Source organism: Taudactylus pleione, unplaced genomic scaffold, assembly GCF_031769625.1.
Source record: "Taudactylus pleione unplaced genomic scaffold, aTauple2 ptg000678l, whole genome shotgun sequence".
Lineage (NCBI taxonomy): Eukaryota > Metazoa > Chordata > Amphibia > Anura > Myobatrachidae > Taudactylus > Taudactylus pleione.
Genome location: NW_028285080.1, coordinates 140,208 through 153,817, shown reverse-complemented (window position 1 = coordinate 153,817; position 13,610 = coordinate 140,208). Strand labels below are relative to the sequence as shown.

Here is a 13,610-nt window from a genome sequence, read left to right as displayed (position 1 = left end):
TCCTATTGAAAGGAGTTCCAGAGTGGGAATAGGGACCCATTCAGATCTCTCCACCTCCTCTGGCCCTCTTTATGTGAATGTGTGAATTCAGGGGCCTTCAATACTAAATATGTCCCTAAATGTGTCAGAATCTGCTGTATCCTCTAGACTGATTAATGGGTAACCTGGCCTTGAACTTAAATAATATAAACGTGTTCCTTGCAAGCCATCTGTCAAAGTGATTTTTCTTGCTAACCATTTTACTCCCCTGATAAAGGAATGGTCTAGGATGGTTAAAAAATGCACCTAACTGGCTCCAGACCTATAGTAATGCTGGGAGACTGGTCTTAGATACCATTTTCCTTAGTATTAAGTAGTCTAAGAGGTAAATTTACTAAGATCGAGTGTGGCAAAATCGTCCGTGAACTGAATATTCAGAATTTACTAAAGGCTAAACTCTACAAACTTTGCTCTATATGAAACGGAAAAATCGTCCGAGAACAGCTGAAACTCGGATGGTAACATGTTTTCGGACACATACACCATCGGTCCAACTCGGCAGCCTTTTGCCATAGACATCAATAGGACCTTGAAATTTATTAAGGATTCATATGTAACGGGAGAAATATAGTGCAAATCGGACACAAAAGACGCCAAATAGAAATCTCAAATAGAACACCTTTTTCAATTTGAGTTTCACATCTCAATCTAGCCATCACTGATAACTCAATTCTGTGGCTAACGACGTAGGGGTCCCCTGTATTTAGCGCAACCAGCACTGGGCTCTGAGTCAGTCCTGGTTCTGGAAATACCTGGGTTCCAGGTTGATAGTTTAGTGTGATTGAAACATTTTAAAATATTATCTTTTGCAGTGGAACTACAGGTTCCAGAAAGCCTCCCCCACATGCTGGTACTTGGAGAGCCACAAATACCAGCATGCGGGCATTACGGGCCCGCTAGTACCTGAAGTTCCACTGCAAAATAAATACTTAAAAAAAACACAGAACTCACACACTGTGAAAGTAAAAGTTTAATAAAACATACATGCACACACACACATGTACACTCACTATCTCATATACTCACCTATGTCTACCTGAAGCCAATCATGTCCTCTTCTCCAGTAGGAATCCATAGGTACCTGTAACAAAAAATTCTATACTCACCTCCTCCTATGCGTGGATCACGTCCTCTTCGTTCCAAAGTAGGTATCCATAGGACATGGCAAAACAACAAACTGAAAATATGTAGACCAGTGGACATTAGTACTGTCCTAAGGACAGTACTACCCAAATGACGGCTCCACCGCAGGATTCCACTATAGAAATCCCAGTGCTGAGCTTCCTTTGGCTGAGAGAGACGAGCCGTCCGCCTCTCAGGCAATGAGCAGTTCCTACCATTCAAGTCAATGGTGAGAACCGCTAAGGTTTCTAAAGGTTACCTTAGCGGTTCTCACCATTGAAGTCAATAGTGAGAACTGCTCATTCGATGAGAGGTGGAAGCCAATCATGTCCTGTTCTCCAGTAGGAATCCATAGGTACCTGTAACAAAAAATTCTATACTCACCTCCTCCTATGCGTGGATCACGTCCTCTTCGTTCCAAAGTAGGTATCCATAGGGCATGGCAAAACAACAAACTGAAAATATGTAGACCAGTGGACATCTACCCAAATGACGGCTCCACCGCAGGATTCCACTATAGAAATCCCAGTGCTGAGCTTCCTTTGGCTGAGAGAGACGAGCCGTCCGCCTCTCAGGCAATGAGCAGTTCCTACCATTCAAGTCAATGGTGAGAACCGCTAAGGTTTCTAAAGGTTACCTTAGCGGTTCTCACCATTGAAGTCAATAGTGAGAACTGCTCATTCGATGAGAGGTGGAAGGCTCGCCTTTCTCAGCCAATGAAAGCTCAGCACTGAGATGTCCTTAGAGGACAGTACTAATGTTTGTGGGTGCGGGTCAACTCGTTTTTTCATTTTCCGAAGATCGTGGATACCTACATGGATAGAAGAGGACATGATCCACGCAAGGAAGAGGTCAGTATGAATATATTTTTTTTACAGGCATCCGTGGGTTTCTACTTTGACAAGTGGACGTGAATGGATACAGGGATCACTAGGTGAGTATGTGAGATAGTGAGTGTGCATGTATGTGTTAATAAAATTGTACTATCATGGTGTGTGTGTACTGTCTTTTTCAAAATATTTATTTTGCAGGTGAACTACAGGTACCAGCGAGCCTGTAATGCCCTGCATGCTGATACTAGTTCACCTGCAAAAGACAATATTTTTACTTCTTTCATTTGCACTAAATTACATAATCAACCCGGCACCCACAGCCCAGGGGTGTAGGGATAGCCTATCAGCCCAGGCCTGGAGTGCGGGATCCCTTTATTGGGGGGGCCTCACTTCCCCAGGGAACCCCGGCCTGGGCTGACTAGCGGTCATGGGTAATGCTTTGGCCAAAGGACCCAGTGAAAGGGTTCCCCTGGCTGTGGCATTACTCCCCCACTAAAACAGTCCGGTGCCGGTTATGGAAAATACAAGGGACCCCTACTCTTTTTGTCCCCTGCATTTACAAAACCAGTACCGGATCAGCTGAGCCCAGTGCTGGTTGTGCTAAATACAGGAGACCCCTACGTCTTTGGTCCCCTGTATGTTCACAACAAGGACCTGCTCTCAAAGCCCAGGTCAGGTTGTGCTTTAGCTAAGTGGGGGGGGGGGGGGTTGATTGGCGGGACACATCTTTTTATTATTATTTTTACACTTTTTAATAATTTTGTCTTACACAGATACATGGACAGATCTCACTAATCTGCTCATGCATCTGTGTTAGCACCCAGAAAAGCCCACTAAATTGCCTCTCACGGTGTCCGAATTGATTCCACAGCTTTCGGTAACCATCAGACGCATGTGCAGACCAAAAAAAAAATGGGCTCTTGCGTCGAATATCAACACTGTGTCCATCTCTGAATGAGGACCCAGACGTCAAAGCAAGCACACAGCCCTGCCTTGTGTATTTTTGCTCCCTAACAAGACAATGCAGGATACAGTCAGACTGTTGTGTATATAGATAGATAGCGGCTCAGCTTGTGACTGCCCTGGCACTAAAAGTAATACACATACAGACCACATCTATGCTCTCCGCTAACTCCGCAGCGCCCCTCCCCCAGTATACACGACCTGGGCTCTTTGATGCTTCAACTGGTTCGCACCAGCTTTTAGCGGATTGACGTCAACAAAGCACGTCTCCCGCCGTAACTCCCCTCTCCTGGCAGAGAGCTGCGCAGTGATTGGCCAAATAGGATGACACGTCACATGCAGTATATAATAGCGGCTGTGTGACGCAAACGGCAAGGCGTCACTGTGCGTGAGTTACGTCCCATGCTGTGTACTGGTCACGGAGGAGAAGCCAGAGAAAGGAGGTTGGGGCAGTATCCAGCCCGTCACAGGAGCCCACCACACAACGCCCTAGCAACGGGAAACAGCCGTCTGCTGTATGCTCCATCACCGCCCGCCGCCTGGCTGTTGCTCCGCTTCTTCCTAGGGACCGACTGTATGATTAAGATACAATCTTCAATGAGTAAGCATAGCCCTGTAAGTATCCGTCTCTGGCCGCCCGTAACGTCACGCTCTCTCCCTGTGGCATAGGATATAGTGGGCCTCGTTAGTGTCTCAGTGCAGCCGGCGGGTGACACATCGCTGTGTAAGCGTCTCGTTCACTCCATTCCGGGATGCATCGTGTTTCCCTAGCTGTCTTTGTGCTGTGGGCGACTGCCTCTCCTCTAGTCAGCGCTGCCTCGCCGTGCACAGCTCTGCCATCTTCTTTCTCCGATGCCATTTTTCTTAGTCATAACGTCTTACATGTTCTAATTGATATCTGCGTATGCATTGTGCCTAAACTAAATCTATCCTCGCGTTTTGTCTATCCCTACATGTTATATAGTGTGTGGACAGAGACCCCTGCATATGTCAGTTCTCCAGAATATTTCTTATTTGTATGCTTTTGATGTGATCAGCGAAGTTCAGGGTTTAGATTTGCGTCAAATATTGGGAGGGTAGGATGTATGAAGCCTTTTTGGAGAGTGGAAAAGTTGCCCTTAGCAACCAAATCGTCCTACTGTAGCTAGCATTTCTAAAGTGCATTCTATGAAGTGATTGGTTGCAATTGTCAACTTTTTAACTCTTTAGAAGGCTTGATCCATTTCCCCATTGTTTGTGATTTGAAATATTGTTTTTTGCATATATTATGGTAAAATGCATGTATTCCCTTACAGTAGCAATTAGTGTTCAAAAATATTTTGAATTAATGTATGCTTCCAAAAGATCTGCTACAATACTTGACTGGGTTGGGTGTGGAATGCTGGTGGTCAGAATCCTGATGATGGCACCATGACAGGGTTAATATGCTGACACATATCCTTTGGTATCCTAGCCCCCTCCCTAACCCTTCTTACATGCTGTGGTACCTAAGCATGCCCCCCCCAATGCCTAAACTTAATCATCAGAGCTGTGTTCCTCCCTCACTCCTGTAATTTTTTGGGGGGGACGGTGATCTGGCTCCTACACTTACGTTCTGGCTCCTAGATTTTAGAAAAATCTGAACACTGGCTTACAGTTAAGGTGCCCATACATCTGCGACGGATTGTCGCGATGCAGGGATGTGAACGGAAATTTCCGATCGCCCATCGGAAACTTCCGATCGCCCACCATCGATGTTCTGTGACCCGTCGCCGGATCGCAGACATTTGCCGTGTTAAATGTCGGCGATTTGATTACTAACATTTTTTGATCGCAATTGGCAAAATCCAACATGTTGGATTTCTGCGATCCTGCGACGCCGGGTTACAGTATTGCGGCAGTCCATCGCAGATGGATGGGGCCCATTAGTCATTGTTTAATCAACAGAGCCAGGTTCTTGTTAGGGTGGAAAGTTAATGGTGTGTAATTTGTTCAACAGTGAAATAAGCTCACAATAATGAGGCTTCAACAGGTTTTTTTTTTTTTTTTTTCTTGTAAATTTGAATCAGACAGCAATTGCCTTTATTTGTGTGTGGCCAATTTAAAGACCTACCTGCTCTGGAGCAGTGTTCTCTTTGCCCTTTGTATTTGCATTATTTAACTTCAAATCATTGTTGCTGCCTTACTGTTATAGAATTGAGAACTCAATGGTGCTTACAAATGTCTATTTTCTTGTATGGCATAACCACTTAACTTTTGTGGGGTTATTCAATTGTTTGCACTGGGAGTTTCATGGGTGTCTAGTGTTCCTGCTAGGCTGTTTTAGTAAGGCGCTGCACCCTGTCTGATTTTTAAAAGGGCAAAATGCACCCTGCCCTTTTAGCAGTGCCTCATTGCTTGCCCTGAGCCTTGCTCAGATAGATGCCCATTAGACGGTGCAAACGATGAATTCTGTGATTCAGTTGTTATAGGTGTGCCCCCTGCTGGGTGTCTATTTGAATAGGCGCTTAACGGAGCAAATCAATTGTTGCTCCTTATGGGTGGCTAAAGCTGTAAGGAAACACATTTCTTCACGCAGCCTGCTGAGGTGTGATAAGAAATGTCTAAAGTGTGTTTTGTTTTTTTTGGGGGGGGGGGCCCACTGGCTGTGATTTGGGTACCCAAATGGATGTTTGGGGGCTTTAACCACATATTTAGATGGAAGATATTATAGTTTATGTACCTTGTTGACTCTTTGGGGGGGGTGAAAGGTTTTTTTTTTTTTTTTGTGGGGGGGACCCATTAATTACCATTCATATCTCACCCTAAAATTCTGACTTTTTGCACATTTCTGCTTGCCATCGAAGGATGGCACAAGTAGAAATGTGTGCCCTCAGCACTCACTCGATTGGAACAACAATTGATTTGCGTTGTTGGATGTCCATTAGCCAAAGCTGTGATAAAAACAAATGGATTCTGTACCTCACCCCTTTAACTAGGTCTGAATTGCGTTACTGCAATTTGATGCATTGTCAGATTTAGCAGACTTTGTACTTTACCTTTGTTTGTATCAAGGTCTAGGTCAGATGACCTAATTCACAAAGAGTTGGCTATACAGTGTATTGCAGGTAACTGGTATTTTTGTGCCACTGATCTACATTTTTCGGTGTGTTGTGCTGGTTGCTGTTTTGGTAATACATTTTTTTTTTTTGCCTGACCTTGATTTTATTTTAAAATTCCATTACTGAGCACTTGATTTACCTTGATTTATAAAGTGAAATTTGTAAGCTAAGAACCTGAAAACTTCAGTTTTCAGATGCTAACTGCAAATATTTAGCTTCACAAGAATGTGTGCTCCCTGGCTGTCCTTGGTATTATTGGCTGGCTGTGTGCTCCCTGGTGTGGCCGGCTGGCTGTGTGGCCCCTTCCCTGTGTGTGTATTCCTTCACTAGCCCTGACTGTGTGTATTTCCAATTTACCCAGACTGTTAACTGTGTGCACTCCCCCACCTTAACCCCTGCACTGCCTGCCCCTAACATCCTCTTTGCCCCCCAGTACTGCCCCAGCTATCTACCCTTACCCCCTCCCTACCCTTAGTACTGCCTCCCCTAACCCCTTCCTTGCCCCAGCTGCTATCTACCATTGCCCCCTTCCTACCCCTTGCACTACCTGCTCCTAGCTTCCTCCTTGCCCCCAGCACTGTCACAACTACTGACTGCACTTACCCCTCCCTACCCCCAGCTCTGCCTGGCCATACTCCCCTCTAACCCCAACTTCTCCCTGCCTTTACACTCAGCTTTACCCCAACTGGTAACTACCACCTGCCCTCACCCCCCATAATATGTGATGTGACTCAAACAGTGGTGTAGGACCCCAACTTTTTAAAGTGAGGGGTCCCTGGGATCCACATTTTTTTTCCGCTCAGTGTGATCACTGTATCCATATTAAATGGTCCAGAATTAAATTAATTGGTAGCTTGAATTTTTTTTTTTTATTTGTTTGTGATGACCCTGCAAATTAGTAGTCCGAAACCACGATTACTTTATTTTTATTTACCTTCATATGAAGATGGCAGTCTTTTTTGTTTCATGGTGTATGACATTTTTACTGTTGCAGGCGTTCATGGTAAATGGAATATCTCAGCTCAGAAATGTATTAGAAAGCTGGGATAAAAACCATTATTTTCAGCACATTTATAACTATTTCCCTACCTCACTTCCTTATGACTGAAATGTAAGACCAAAGTTAATTGTCAGATATTAAAGTGTTTTTTTGGATTGTATTTCGGTGGAAAGGAATAACATTTCAGACTTAAGTTGTGTTTTTTTTTTTTTTTTTTTTTTTTTTTTTTAACCCGTGCTCTGGGTGCCGAAACAGATCAACAATTGAATTGCTCTGTTGAGTGCCCAAAAGACAATCGAATCACCCCTCACATTCAAATTTCTTTCACTCTTGCGTACATCAATAATCTGTTCATAATCTATCCTCCCTTTTGATCTCTGCTCTTCCTGAGAGTTTTGCCTCAGCACTGATTACTTAGCCCTGCATTCAAAACTTTTGCTATGCTACTTCACTCTGGAACTCATTCCACTACCCTAACAGCCTGCATTATGCATTACCAGCCTGCATTATGTCAAATGTTAACCTACCTACGACTCTCCTCACATTCTTGGATTTCAACTTTAGGCCTTCATGTAATTTTTTTTTTCCATTTTACCTCTGTTATAACATGGCTTACTCAGGGAAGTTCAATTGTTTTTTGCGCATCCAAAAACAATGGGCACCCAACAGCTATTCACTTGTTCCGGCAGGCTTGAGTGCTAGCGCCCAAATGCACCAGGTTTAGCTGCGTAAAGCTATCGGGTGAACTGCTTAAACAGCAGTTGAGTGCCCAAACATACGACTTTTTTTTCACATTTATCTTTACTACCTCAGATACAGTTGAGCGCCGGGCTCCCTAAACAAAAAACAATTAGATCTCACCCATTTATACCTCTTCACATCCCAATGCCGCGTCGCGTCCGGGATTTTGTTAATCCCATGCGACCCAGCTAAGACCCCTTTCCGACTGGCGGCCTGACCCGGCTCATTGCCAGGTCGATGACTTCTCCACCATCACGTGCTGAGCTGGCACTTGGACATGAGATCATGATCGCATCAACCTGAGTTACCTGTTCACACTGATTCGTGAGCCAGTTTGAACTAGTGTTAAACCCTGCTCAATACCATTTATTTTAATTGGCCCTTTCACACGGCACAGTAAGCCGGGTTGCTGCACATTCACGTGCAATAACCAGGGCTGTTGCTGGCAGTGTGAAAGGGGTTTTAGTCTGCAAGCACTCATTAGCGTGGCCCGCCATCTAATTCTTTCCCTGCGCTATTTCTGTATTCAGTACATTTAATTCATGGTCTCTTCTGTCCACCCACACCAGTGAGCTGGATCATTGGGCTCGATTCAATTGCCCGTGAGGTAAATAGCGCCAGGAGATAGCTCCCGGAGCTATTCAATTGTGTGCTGTTTAGTCAGAGAATGCCTTTTCTCGCGACTAAACACTGTTTAAGGCACGAGAACGGGCATTCCCCGATCTAACTTCCCGGCGCGATGCTGTTTTCCAGGCGCGATGGGCAGAAAACCGCTTCGAGACTTTTATCGGGTTTCTGCTCTCATCCCCGGAGGGGAGTAAGAAGAAATCCTTAGTCGGGGTTAGCTGCGTGGTGTATTGAATAGCACCGGGAGCTGATTCCCGGAGCTATTCACTTTGCGCAGAATAGAATCGAGCCCAATGGGCGGAATTCAATTGTATTCGCGGCCCGCATCTCCCGTCAATTGTCCACGATGATCGCGCCCATAAAGGTCAGGTTTAGCCGCGTAAAGCAGCTAAACCCGACCAAAGTGCTGGGCGCGATCGCGAAAAGTGATGTTTGGGCGCCCAAACATGTCACTTTTCGCACATTTCAGCTCTCATCCCCCAGGGGGTGCGAGCTGAAATGTAGCGCTGGCTGCTGATCGCGCCCGACAGGAGCAAGAATAGAATAGCTCCATCAGGTGCGATAGCGGCTAGAAATAATTGAATTCCGCCCAATGAGTGATACTTTTTTTTTTTTTTATGTCGCTAACTTTGTAATTTCACTGTTAATTACTTGTACTCTCTGTACTTAATTGAATTGCATATTTTCAATATAATTAAATCTTTTTACGGCACTTTGCGTAGTGTTCACGTGAGGTCCAGCGCCGGATCTAGAAAGGAGCACGCCTGTAAATGGGGCGTTATGAGAAAGGGGACTTAAGACGCACCCCGAGCTCTCCTGTCTCTGTGAATAGATGCTATGTGCATGCGCCTGGCATCTATTCACTGGCAGTGATCACTGCACCGCAATATTTTCCCACCTGTGGGACTCTGTGGACGGCACCTGCCATGTTTTAACGGGGAACCATCAAAATGGCGGGGAGCTTTCTGCCCTTTTGAAATGGGGCAGGTGCCCCGCTAAAACAGCCTAGCTGGAACGCTATTTGTACACTTGGTGGTGGTAATTATGTGTAAATGCCCAGGAGCAACAACAACTTAGCAGCAAAGCTGTAAGCCACACTAACTCACACTTGCTACGGAGTTCCAAACATTCTGGAAGCAACATCAGTCCAAGAACTGTTCCTAAGGAACGTCATGGTTTGGGTTTCCATAGCTCAGATCACCCTGCACAATTAAGTGGTGACTGCAGTGGTGTAAAGCGAACATTCATTGGAAGTGCTTTCTCTAGAGTGAAAAACAGCTTCATCTGGCAGTTTAATAGCTGAATCTGGGTATGGCAGGAGAGCCCTTCCTGTCGAATGTGTATTAGCAGCTGTAAAGCTTTATCGAAGGAATGAATAATGGTTTGAGGACACTTTTTTTCCAATGATTTGTAAATGTTCTACAGCACCCAATGACATTCTAGAGCAAGCCAAGATAAGCAGAGGCTCTTCAGGTGTTGTACTAAAAACCTGATCATGCTTTAATAGCTGCAAGGTATACTGTGACTTGTAGTGTCAACATGTGGATAGCTGCTTGTTCCTACCTGTTCTAGAGAATTTTGTGCTTTCAACCTTGTGGCACAGTTTGAAGGTCCTCTTCATGTTTGAGAATGGTTATGCTTCTGAGCACAATGCAAGATCAAGCAAAAATTGTTTGCACAGTTAAGGTTCGTATCCACTAGGTGATAGAGGAACGACAGTACGATTACACCATTGTAATCGTACAGTTGGTCCTCATCCCCTGTAGTGCCTACACTGAACAAAATGTAGTTTAGTGCAGGGACCCTTCCTCATCCCCGAACAAGCACAATTTGAGCGATTGAATGATGTCGTTATCGTTCAATCGCTCATTTTAATCGCCTAGTAAATACCCACCTGAAGGTGTGGAAGAACTTAATTTGTCTGCACGGAGACCTGACCTCAACTTATTGAACACATATGGGATGGATGGAAATGCTCACTGTGAGCCAGTCTGACTGCCCACGGGGGAATTCAATTGTTACAGTTGAATTGCTCTGATGTCCAAAGTTTCTCAGACTACCATTAGTGTTTAGCTCGCTCAAAACTGCTAAACCTGACTAAACTCCTGGTTTGGGTGCCCAAACGACAGACTTTGCACACACTTTTTTTTTTTTTTTCTCGCAACTCAGGAGGCTACGAGAAAAAATGTGCCTCAGCTAATGGGCGTTTTTCAGACAAACCATTGAATTGCTGTGATAGTTGACCATTACTTAAGACTCCCAGAAAAACACTAGAATTCCTCCCAAAGTGTCTTAAGTGGATGGTGACAACACTATCGCATGGAGCTCTAACGAGCAACTGGTGGTGGGGGAGCATGTATTAAAATGCTATTGTGTTTGCTGTGTTACCGTATTAGCTAATGGTTAAGTTAGTCATCAGACCCCCCCCCCCCAAAAAAAAATACCAGATGAGGCTGACAATTGCACATGGACATGCACACTTAATAGAATCCTGCTACAAAACTGTGGTGTAGACAAACTACCAAACAGGTGGTATGATTATTTTGCAAAACTTGTGATTTACATTTGATATCTAGCCATAGCTGATGCTCAGTCACCCTCTTTTGAGTCAGGAGTTACATCTGGCTAGGTAAATACAAATTTGATAAATATAATCTTATGACAGATATCCCATAACAGATTACGTTGTCATTATATATTCAGCAGTAATAAGCCATGCCAAAAGTAGACACTATAACTCAGTAGCAGCGACAATCATTTTTAGATTAAAGTTTTATTGTACACAGATCATATGCTTCCTTTTTAATTCACTGTAAAGTCTATTTAAATTTTAATATTTAATTAGTTATATTTTGATTTACATATGCACCAGGAAAAATAATATTCCTTCTCCTACAAATATATTACATTGTTGTGATCAGCTTCACATTCCTCCTCAAAATCCAGTTCAAGCACCTTACCCAGCACTTAATGACTGTTTCCTCCTACATTTACAACCTTTTTTGTCCATGCTTCCTTCTCCACTCCACCTGGATTACCCACTCTCATTTCTGCCTCCCAAAAATCTCCCATCCTGTCTACCTTCTGTAACTCTCCCTAACTAAGGCCCATATTCAGTTTGAGGCAAAAAGTCCAGACTTTTCGCCTGTTTTCCAGGCGGAAAAGTGTTGCGCGCGTGTGGCCGCCATTCCCCGTATTCAATTCCAAAGTAGGCGAAATCGGGAACAGGTGAAACTTGGATCTGCGAAAAAAATTTTTTTGCACATTTCGTTTTAAGGGGCCATTCCCAAGGGAGCAGGCTTTTTTTTTTTTTTTTTTTTTTTTTAAGCCTAAACCACAATCTGCACTTTCTTCACCTGCTAAAGGGAAGTGAAAATTTTTCCCCATTTTTTTTTCAATTGACTTATTGCACCATCTACGAAAAAACGGGAGTTTTTGGGAAATGTACCTGGTACCACCCCTAAAGATGTCCAGACATGGGGGATCACTATGGGTACCCCCATTTTTGCCTGCTGATGGGAGTCGGGGTTTGTAATAGCCGCAGCAGGTGCATATTTGCAGCTTTGAAGGGGTGAAGAAATAGCACTTAGTTGTTTGTTTTTTTTGTTAGGAATATTTATTTTATCATGTTTGGGCTACATGAAAATGGGGGTAAGCATATTTTTAAGTCCCTAAAGTTATTTTTAAAAATCCTGCAAAAATACACCTGCCGCTACTCTGCGCAATGAAGAAATCACCTGCCGCATACAAGAGAACCCCTGTGGATTTAATTTGTCTATCTTAGAAGTGTTAGTTTTTTTGTTTGTTTGTTTTTTACCCCAAAAAACATTTTTTGGGGGTCCTGATTTTTTTTTTTTTTTTGACAGTTTATTTTTAAATGACATTCCTAGGGGTGCAGGCTTTTTTTTTTTTCTTAAAGCCTGCACCCCTAAACCACAATTCTGCACTTTTTTTTTTTCACCTGCTTAAAGGCTGGCGAATATTCCCCGTCCTCCCACCTCCCCTTTTTTTTTTTTTTTTATTACATTTACTTTACGTAAAGGCAAGCAGTCAATGTAATTGAAATAGGCGAAATTTACATAATCAGCGATTAATTATCGCCGATTCCGACATTTCACTTCAAATTGATTACAGGCACATGTTGGATTTTCTGCAAGTCTCTTCAAATGTTCACTCAGAACTCACCTTTTCACCAAAGTCTACCATCCTTCCTAAATTTCCACTCTTCTTTTCCCTTCTCCCTTGTTTACCATCCAACTATTCATCCTGTCAGTATGTAAGCTCTCATGTTCCTCCCAAGCGCTATTCTTACCTTCAGTGCTCATTCTCTAGTCTCATAGTCCATTTCAGTGACTGTATTCTCACCCTTTGTTGTATACAGGCTCAATGGGTGGGAATTCAGTAGATTGGGAGCCCAACTGAGCATCTCATTTGAGCTAGTTGTGTGCAGGTGCCCATTATTTCTGCTCGCACACTTCTGAGGTGGTGAGCAGAAGTGTGTGAAAAGTCTGGCTTTTAGGCACACAGTTACTCGCTCATGATTGGCACGACAATTGAATATCGCCCTGTCACTTTAAACAGGTTAAGAATGCAAAAACAATTGAATTTTCCCAATTGAATGCTGAAATTGACTCCCATCAACGTGGCTCTCCTGCACTGCCTGTTAAGATGCAGTGATTATTCCAACCCTCGCCTCTAGTCTGTCCTACCTAGTTTGCTGGTTTTTAATGTTTATTGTGCCTCCAAAAATAAAGCATACGTGTTCTCAACTGTAAGGTTTTTGCTGTTTGTTTCAGCCACTTCTCTGGGCTTGTATCCTATAAATGTTTTAATTGATCAATAATTTAATTATAATCTGGATGTTTACAGTGTTTTAATATGTTCCTATTTGCTTTTTCTACAACAGCAGTTCTGTGGTGTTCTTGGTCACACATTTATGGAGTTTCTGAAGGGCAGTGGAGACTATTGCCAGGCACAGCATGACCTGTATGCAGACAAGTGAACTGTAGAAGAAATTCATTACTACTCCACCAAGAAACCCCCCTAAGAGCAGTCAACCTGGACAAGAAGTGTTGGATTAAATTTAGCAGCACACTTTGTGTAAGGCGCTGAGATCTGAATGGGGTAAACCTCAGTGCACTGCATGTGTTTAGCCTCAGTATTACTGGATTGAAGATTTCCTACCTTAAAGAGGCTCATTTTGCA

At 43.6% G+C, this 13,610-nt stretch overlaps 1 protein-coding gene across 1 annotated transcript; it reads left to right on the top strand.

The window, feature by feature from the left end:
* The first annotated feature begins 3,312 nt into the window (after window positions 1–3,312).
* LOC148478109 (uncharacterized) lies at window positions 3,313–13,418 on the top strand. Its single transcript, XM_088455930.1, has 2 exons — window positions 3,313–3,572; window positions 13,312–13,418. Exons 1-2 carry the CDS (start codon window positions 3,360–3,362, stop codon window positions 13,405–13,407), a joined length of 309 nt encoding a protein of 102 aa, XP_088312056.1. The 5' UTR covers window positions 3,313–3,359; the 3' UTR covers window positions 13,408–13,418.
* Window positions 13,419–13,610: the final 192 nt, after the last annotated feature.

Excerpts from the sequence above, each read along its gene's own strand:
- LOC148478109 (XM_088455930.1), top strand. The coding sequence starts at position 3,360 with ATGCTGTGTACTGGTCACGGAGGAGAAGCCAGAGAAAGGAGGTTGGGG. Across the intron at positions 3,573-13,311 it reads CAATGAGTAAGCATAGCCCT|CAGTTCTGTGGTGTTCTTGG; the intron begins GTAAGTATCCGT and ends TTTCTACAACAG.